At 43.1% G+C, this 8,812-nt stretch overlaps 1 protein-coding gene across 5 annotated transcripts; it reads left to right on the plus strand.

Moving 5' to 3' along the window:
- Nucleotides 1-451: 451 nt before the first annotated feature.
- LOC144506942 (serine/arginine-rich splicing factor 5-like) lies at nt 452-7,541 on the plus strand. 5 transcript variants are annotated; one of them, XR_013499984.1, is made up of 9 exons: nt 452-524; nt 1,961-2,104; nt 2,518-2,588; nt 2,704-2,805; nt 3,649-3,718; nt 5,252-5,784; nt 5,911-5,984; nt 6,423-6,533; nt 7,033-7,541. XR_013499984.1 is itself a non-coding variant. In XM_078233351.1 (8 exons), the coding sequence occupies exons 2-8, from the start codon at nt 1,982-1,984 to the stop codon at nt 7,250-7,252; spliced, it is 771 nt and encodes a 256-aa protein (XP_078089477.1). In that variant the 5' UTR covers nt 452-524; nt 1,961-1,981; the 3' UTR covers nt 7,253-7,541. The 5 variants fall into 5 exon arrangements, 3 of the variants coding, with proteins under 3 accessions (XP_078089477.1, XP_078089476.1, XP_078089478.1); XR_013499983.1 differs by lacking the exon at nt 452-524 and adding an exon at nt 528-613; XM_078233351.1 differs by lacking the exon at nt 5,252-5,784.
- Nucleotides 7,542-8,812: the final 1,271 nt, after the last annotated feature.

An 8,812-nucleotide genomic window follows, 5' to 3' on the forward strand; every position in this document is an offset into this window, starting at 1 on the left:
GGAGGGGGGGATGAGGAGGGGGAGGGGGGGATGAGGAGGGGGAGGGGGGGATGAGGAGGGGGAGGGGGGATGAGGAGGGGGATGGGGGGATGAGGAGGGGGAGGGGAGGATTGGGAGGGGGGGATGGGGAGGGGGGGATGAGGAGGGGGAGGGGGGATGGGGAGGGGGGGATGAGGAGGTAGAGGGGGGGATGAGGAGGGAGATGGGGGGAGGGGGAGGGGGGGATGAGGAGGGGGAGGGGGGGATGAGGAGGGGGAGGGGGGGATGAGGAGGGGGAGGGTGGAGGAGGGGGAGAATGGGGAGGGGGGGATGAGCATGGGGAGGAGAGGGAGGGGGAGGATGGGGATGGCGGTTGGTGACGTTACCACCTCTCCCCCCCCCCCCTCCCCCTCCCCCAGGCGGTCTCCAAGGTGACGGACCGGCTCGAACCGGCGGCCCTGCCTCCCGGAAGTGACGGCACAGAGGGAGAGAGCGCGCGCTGCAGCTGGAGGGGGCGACTGCGCAGGCGCGGCCTCCATTTTGAGGTGAGGCTGCGTTTGGAGGTTTCGGTGGCGGGGGGAGCGCGAGAGAGAGAGCGAGGCAGCGCCGGCGGCGGCGGGGGGAGAGAGAGAGAGTAAGGCCGGGGAGGGAGAGAAGGGAGCCCGGGGCTGCGGCCAGCCCGGAGCGGAGAGAGAGAGGCCGGGGAGGGGGCCCAGGCGAACATGAGGCGCTCCATCTCCAGGGGCTTCATTGTCCCCTCATTGTTCGGCCGTGTGGCCGCCTCAGCCAGGCGGCTCGGAGCCGGAGAGGCCCCGGGGCCAGAGCAGCCGGGCCAGGCCCGTCTTCCCAGCGGAGGGAGCGAGCAATCCCAGCCTGATAATTAAAGCCCCGGCAGACAATAAACCTTGTGTGTGGAATGGGGGGTGGGAATGGGATGATGGGGATGGGGGGTGGGAATGGGATGATGGGGGGTGGGAATGGGATGATGGGGATGGGGGGTGGGAATGGGATGATGGGGATGGGGGGTGGGAATGGGATGATGGGGATGGGGGATGTGTTGCTGCAGGTTGTGGTGTTATTTATCTTTAATTTCACAGGAACGCTTGGAATTTTAACTTTACACCTTTAAATAAAAGATCAGATTTTAAAATTTTGTGCCGGGGTGGAATCATATCCTTTTGATTTGAAGCCTGATTAATGATAGAAATCAGTATTTTGTGAGAAACAAAATCTTATTTTTTTGAACCCAGGGCCATAAAACTGAGTATCTTTTGTGAAACGCAAATCTTATTTTTTGATTTCAGGCCTGATTAATGATATAAATTTTGTGCCAAACGCAAATCTTTAAAAAAAAATTTCAGTGGGGATAATATTTGTTTTAGACGTGTTGAATTATTGTTACAAATTTATCATTTAATTAAATACCGACATTTTAAAGTTTTTTACATTTCTTTTAAAAATTGGCTACTTTTAAACAGAACAGCATTTTTCTGTTCTGGATGTCAGAAATACTTCGCAGATTTGTGCTTTTGTCTGGCTCGAGAGTTTTAGGCTGGTGATTGATGCCTCTGTTGTCTATTCCAGCTCAAAGACATCTTGAGTCCTGCTCATCTCTGTCTGTCCTCAAACTCGATTGGCTGTCTCTGCGTTTCAGATGTAGCATTCTTATGCCCAAGATTAAATCTTTCTGTGGCCTTGGGCCTCCCTAATTAACATTGCCTGTAACTGCGGCCTCTTACCTGCCCTCATCCATTCACCCCAGCATGGTCAGATGTCACTATCTATCTGGCATGGCTCATGTCCTAAACTCTGTGTAATCTCCTTTTAAAATCTGCGTCTTTGACTAAGCTTTTGGTCATTTTCTTTATCCCTGTCTGTTTTTTGCTTTTGAGCTTCTGAAATGTTTTTCACTGTTAAAGATACAAGTTGCTGTCTTGGTAGATGGTGTTTCAGGTTTGATTTCATTATTTGTTTTTGGCAGTTGTATTCCAGTTCAGCAAAGATGAGTGCCCGAGTATTCATTGGTAGACTGAGCCCTTATGCCACGGAGAAAAATGTGGAGCGGTTCTTCAGAGGATATGGACGAATTAAGGAAATTGATCTGAAGAATGGATTTGGATTTGTGGTAAGCTTTTTTAAAAAAATGTATAGTTTGTAATTGTTTGTGTGTGTGTGTGCAAAACTCCTCTGCAACCATTTAATCCTTATATAACTGTTGAAATCAGTGGCAGATTAGGACAGTGAATGTGATTTTGTTACCTTTGATTTGCTGATGAGTCTGATCTTCTTGTCTGGAGCTGCAAACCTAACCGTTTGTCTTGTCTCCCAGACTGGGAGAACCAACTGAAGGCATAGACACTTCCACATGAGTAGCCAAAGCCTCTTTGCCTTCTGTATACAAATAGAAATGTAGTTTTGTCATCACTCATTAGCTTGGAACTCATCCAGTAATTGGGGATTGTTTTGGGGCTAGGTAAGGTTTTAAATCCACGCTGTCGGAACAATGAAAACCAAAACACAGATCTATTTTGTCTTCAGGAGTTTGAAGATTACAGAGATGCAGAGGATGCAGTTTATGAACTGGATGGGAAAGAGTTGTGCAATGAAAGGTGAGTGTTCCATTCCCGCCCCTCTGCATTCTCAAAAACTGGAAGCGTTTCAGAAGGCTAATGAAGTCACTGTGCAGTGTTTTCAGATGTGTAACTGAGCATTTTGTTTGTACAGAGTGACGGTTGAGCATGCCAGGGCACGCAATAGGGGAGGACGAGGAGGAGGGGGACGTTATCAAGGTCGCTTTAGCCAGAGCTATCAACGCAGTGGAGGAAGGTGAGTCCGTTCACCCATTTTCTTACATTGACAATATTACAGTAAAGTGATATAAATATTGACTTTAAAAAAAATATACAACACATAGATTTTGAATTGCATTCATATAGTTGTGTGAAATCACGCACAAAATTATTTTTCATACCTGAGAGGTTTAGCCCAATTCTATGCTACTCTTGTTCAAAAATAGTATTTGGCAAAACACTTGTCTGATGTTTATTTTGAATGTCATAATAATTCGTTCATTAGCAAAGTAAAGGTGTTGGATCGTTCAAGGATCAGCAAGGTACATATGGACGTGGAAAATCCCAACTTTGATATCTGGATCCAGGGTGCAGCAGTTACTACTGTTGGCCTTACAGGAATCGGAGAGCAAAAACACTGGTTGAAGACAGAAATAGTTGTTTTTAACACTGAATAGCTCGATGACCTGCAGTCTCCAGGCTCTCACTAGGATAGGGTTACTTGGGGCCACCTTCGTTGCTGCCTCTGACAGCATTAAATGTCCTTTTGAAACCCAAGTTCTCATGCCTGTTATGTGGAGGGATGGAAAAGGTCAGTCAAATTTCCTCGTGGGTAAACTTCAGCTCTCTCAGAATAATACGCATGATTCACCAACTGAAAGTTACAATTATATTTTTGACCTACATTCAGCTTTTTAAAAAAGGTATCTGAGTTGTGTAAGATGGGGGAAGATGTTTAATTCCAGTGTTTTTAAAATAGTGGGAACTGCAGATCCATGGAAAACCTTATTTTCTGTTTAATATTTCCTTGCTGTGGTGTCTCCAGAATAAAGTACCTGTTGATTCAGCTTCTGTAATGCACCATCACTATCCATTTCAGGAATGGGCCTCCAGTTCGTACAGAAAACAGAGTGATTGTTGAGAACTTGTCCTCCAGAGTTAGCTGGCAGGTATGTTGCATGTAATATCTATAGTCATACGTAAGAGTACTTTTATGTAATTCATTAAAACAAATAAAAGTGAGATGGAATAAAACTGGTACTGTTTAATTGTAAGTAGAGCTTTCAAGGTTAACTTAAGAGTCATTTTGCATTGTAGGGTATCGGTGTAATACTGTATCTCTGCATTTCTGATAAGCTCGCCACAAACATTAGATTCAAATGATGAATCTGTACAGAATTCAAAGAAACAGTTAAACAAATTGTCTGATCCAGTTAAACAGTAACATGATGTAGGAGAACAAAAAGAAGTGGTTCTCAACAAGTTGGCATTAAATGTGTCAGAACAGTTCCTTCCAAAAGGAATGTAACTAGCCAACAGTTGAAACATATGTGATGTGACTAATCGTGACAGAATAGTACAACACGAGCTGCTGACAAACATAAACTTATTTAAAAGAATCACCAAATTTGTTCTAAATACATAATGCAGAAAATTCTAAAATGTCCATTTGTTGTATATTTAATGTAATGTGTGGTCTTTTATTGTCAAAATGGCTCTTAATAAAGTGATACCAGTTATCTATAGTTAACTGATAATAGTTGCCATTTCGCCAAGACTTTCTGTAAATTGAAAAACTGCTGTCAAAGGTGCTATACTTAATGCCAATGTCTGGGTCTAAGGTAAAGCGAAGGGTGTAAACTTCCTCAGATTTTTAGAAAGCAGTAAATTCAGACTTGTCCTGTGGTATTTTAGTGATTGGTCACTCCCATGTGCCAAGATGAATTATTTCCCTTAAAGAAACAATACTTAACACTGACTTATGAGAGCCCTAATGGCTCATTTTGGATGGTCGATGTGCGGTTTTGAGCAGCACAGATGGATGTACCTGGCCTGTGTTAGATTGCAGGCGGTGCATGAAGGGTAATGCTACATGTTGCCTCTGAACCAGGCTGAAGAGTGAAGGGTTCCTGATCCAAAGACCACTTTTGTAAACTGCGTGTGTTGTGTGGGAACTTGATAGGGCTTGGCTTTGATGTCTCCTGCCACTAGCCCTACCACACCTCCTAACCATCTCCCCAATCCTCAACTTAGCCCATGATCGAATTGCCTGCATTTGTCCAGACTTTCATAATAGCACAAAGAAGTGTAGTTCAGTAGGAGTCAGCACCTTTGACAGGAGGGGATGAGGTTTGGCTGAGAGAATAGCTTAGGTTCACCATTATGAAGGAGGAAATATGCTGAGATTTCTTTAGGTTCTTTTCATCCAGTATAATTAGCTTTGTCTTTTTAAAAAAAAAACTACAGTTGACCTTGATGGAAAAATGCAAATCTGGAAATCCCCATATAAAACAGGCCCATCCTTTGAAACAATGGCTTTAATTGTCTTCCAAAATTAAGTACTGCTCCTTTAACTTGAGAAGTTAATGTTAAATACAAAAAAATTAACCTTGATTGCCTACTAACCTTGAAACTAAAATGTGTGTTCATTGAGTTTTTGTGTTTTTGAAATTTAACCAAGTGTTAAAACCTTTATTTACCAGCCTCTCGTGTCGTTGGCCTTGTGACGTGGAGTGCCGTTGGTTTTCCTATTCGCTGTGCCTTGGTCTCTTGGGCCTAGTTGAAATGCCAATCTGCTCCTACCTTTGTCAATTGATGATCTAAATCTGTGTTGTGGTGGTCTGACCAACACTGGTGGGCACTGGGTTTAGTGCCATTTACCTTGCTGCATCCCTGAAAATGATAACAAGGTGTCCTAAAGTCGAGAGTTCTGAGAGCCTGCTGTAAAATGCGAGGTCCTTGATTGGGCGAAAGTCGCTGGTAGGGTTGTTTGGAAGCTCGATTGGAGTGAGGCGAGGAGTCCTTGGTCACGGCGCAAGAGTAGCAATCCCTGTTCCCATGGCAATGCCCGAGTCGGCCTTTAAGGGAGGGTGATGTCCGGGAAGTCTCCCATCGAATGGGTAGTGTCAGTCAAGCGGGTGGTGAAGAGAACCATCTGGTCTTCAGTCGTGGTGGTGCCTCTGCGAACACTTGTTACATTTGGCTGGTTGAATAGCCTAGGGAATTGTACAGGAAGGTAATATAAATTTTGAAATTAGATTTATGTATTTTTTGCTTGCTTTTCCAGTGATGTTCATTGGAAATTGACATGAGAAAGATGTTAATATGCTTTGATTTACCTAACTGATCTGATCTTGTATAGGATCTGAAAGATTTCATGAGACAGGCTGGAGAAGTTACCTTTGCGGATGCGCACAGGCACAAAATGAATGAAGGGTGAGTTGCAAAAGGTTTTGAGAAGTTACTGCCTACAGTCTGTTGATCGCTGGGGATGGAAAGAAATACAAATGCAGCTTGTGCAACCATTTTAATTTATTGATGAAGGTTTGGTTCTGAATGTAGATCTATTACTGAGATCACTTTCAGCTTTATAATGTACATTGGGGAAGAATGTACATTATAATGGCGGGAGAAATCAGGTTTCACAAGAAGTGACCTTATAACTGGACAAATGTGGACAATTAAATACTTTTAAAATAAATGAATATGACTGGTAAAATTTCTTAACCTTTAACGGTTCATTTCTGCGTGTACTCCTTTGGTTTTGCTCACAGCGTTCTGAATAACATTCTGGATTTTGGTCAATATGCTGAGAAAGGAGGCCCAATCTTGGCCGTTACAAAGTTAATAAAATTATTCTGCTTTTCTTCCTAGAATTGTTGAATTTGCCTCCTACAGTGATGTGAAAAATGCTCTTGAGAAGCTCTCTGGCACAGAGCTCAATGGAAGAAAGATCAGGGTGGTTGAAGAACGTAAACAGCGCAGGTAATTGTCCTGGGTTGGAGACCAGATCTTTGGTTGCATAGATTGATGTTCATCCCAGATCAACTTAGAATACATTGAAACTATACCTTTTGGGTTTAATTCATCATTTGACAGGAATATTTACACGGTAGAGCAGCTTTTAATAGGAAATATCACAGTGGAGGTGTCAGTATCATTGGAAATGAATGCTTCAATGTATATATTTAATAAAACATCTTGATTAAAGTTGCTACCTCCCAAGCAGAATCTGAGTTCACCAGTCTCTGCTGATGCTTTGGGATTTTATTCTGCATCTCCCTGACTTGCTGTTTGTTAAACTTTGCCTATTGTATGTCCTACTAATTCAGGGACCTTTGGCTCTGTATGGACTGGGTGAAAATTAAAACAAAACTTGGAACAAATGTGTTTTGAGAGTTAGTTGTAAGAGTATTTGTATTGTGACTGTTCAAAGTTTTGATTATTTTTTTCTCCCCCCCCCCCCCCCCCCCCTCCCCTACAGGTCTCGTAGCAGGTCTCGTTCCCGTAGTCGAAGCTCTTCCAGATCTCGCTCCAGGGGCCGCAAGTCTTATAGTCGCTCCAGGAGTAGGAGCCGCAGCAAATCTCGATCTGAGAGTAGATCGCCTGTTCCGACCAAGGAGCAGAGAGGCCATTCCTCCATGGCCTCTGGGGATCATGTAAGATCACGCACACGTTCACCTTCTGGTGAAAGTACAGACTAAGCATGTTAATGTGGACTTTTACTTGAGTGAGTGAAAGTTGATGTAAAGGAATGAATTAGAGAGAAACACGAATCTTAAATTTGTTAAAACTGCAGTACTTGCATTTACTGAGCTTTATTCATTTAACTTGTCACATGCAGAGTTGAGTTGCTCAATTTTTTCTTCATTGACATTGGTTTCTTTAGCTATGAATCCAAATTTTTTTTTTTACTTTTGGTATTAAATGTAATGGTGTAAATTACATTTCTCTTATGTACTCCTTTTAAATAAAGATTGTACATAGTTAGTATTTGGTGTTGTGGGTTTCATAAATTTCACATTTCTCAACTTGGATATCAGCATTTCACAATCATAGGCATTCTTAACAATGAGGACAACCTTTTGATTTGATTTATTATTGTCACATGTATTAGTATACAGTGAAAAGTATCGTTTCTTGCGCGCTATACAGACAAAGCATACCGTTCATAGAGAAGGAAACGAGAGAGTGCAGAATGTAGTGTTACAGTCATAGCTAGGGTGGAGAGAAAGATCATAATGCGAGGTAGGTCTATTCAAAAGTCTGATGGCAGCAGGGCAGAAGCTGTTCTTGAGTCGGTTGGTACGTGACCGTAGACTTTTTTATCTTTTTCCTGACGGAAGAAGATGGAAAAGAGAATGTCCGGGGTGCATGGGGTCCTTAATTATGCTGGCTGCTTTTCCGAGGCAGCGGGAAGTATAGACAGATCAGTGGATGAGAGATTGGGCTTCTTTCATGACCCGTTGTAATTTTTTGTGGGTCTTGGACAGAGCAGGAGCCATACCAAGCTGTGATACAACCAGAAAGAATACTTTCCATGGTGCATCTGTAAAAGTTGGTGAGAGTTGTGTGCCTTGTGCTAATGTTGGAAATCTGAAATTAAGAAAATGCTAAATAAACCTTTAGCAAAAAAACAGTTGTTAGCTCCAGTGTTGTATCTCTTTCTCAACTGTTGATTGACTTGCTGTCTCAAACTTTACTGTAAAATTCATTGCCAAAACTATTGCAAGTGGTCAGGGCAAAGATCTGTTTACAAAAAAACTTTTAAAAAACCTACGTCCGTCTCTTTAGGTTGCTACCAAACAGTGATCTGTTTATTTGCAATAGGCGCATTTCAAAATCTGGATTTTTGACACAAGTCAAATGAGTTTCATCAGGCTATCTATCTTACTTTTCCAGTCTCGGATGAAATCGGTGCTTTTTTAAAAAAAAGATTCATAGGATGTGGGTGTTATTGGCATTTATTGTCCATCCCTAATTGAGAAGGTGGTGGTGAGCCATCTTTGTGAGTTGCTGCTACCTGCAAGGTAAAAAGTCACCATAGTCCCAGAGGATCATAAGCTGCTCTCCTCTTTGACAAGGGGGGGAGGGGAGTGGGGTGGGGGGGAGCTGACTGGTGGTGATTTAACCTGAGGGTCACCACACTTCAGACAAGGGGCATGGCTGAGCTGTTAGACTGGGAGTCCAGGATTTTGATCTAGTGACGATGAATGAGGGGATGTTTCCACGCCAACAGCCACCTTTTTTATTTGAGTGGGTCC

Source organism: Mustelus asterias, chromosome 18 (genome assembly GCF_964213995.1).
Source record: "Mustelus asterias chromosome 18, sMusAst1.hap1.1, whole genome shotgun sequence".
Lineage (NCBI taxonomy): Eukaryota > Metazoa > Chordata > Chondrichthyes > Carcharhiniformes > Triakidae > Mustelus > Mustelus asterias.

Coding starts and splice junctions, on each gene's coding strand:
- LOC144506942 (XM_078233351.1), top strand. CDS start 1,982: ATGAGTGCCCGAGTATTCATTGGTAGACTGAGCCCTTATGCCACGGAG. Junction 3,719..5,910: donor CCTCCAGAGTTAGCTGGCAG/GTATGTTGCATG, acceptor GATCTTGTATAG/GATCTGAAAGATTTCATGAG. Junction 6,534..7,032: donor GAAGAACGTAAACAGCGCAG/GTAATTGTCCTG, acceptor CCTCCCCTACAG/GTCTCGTAGCAGGTCTCGTT.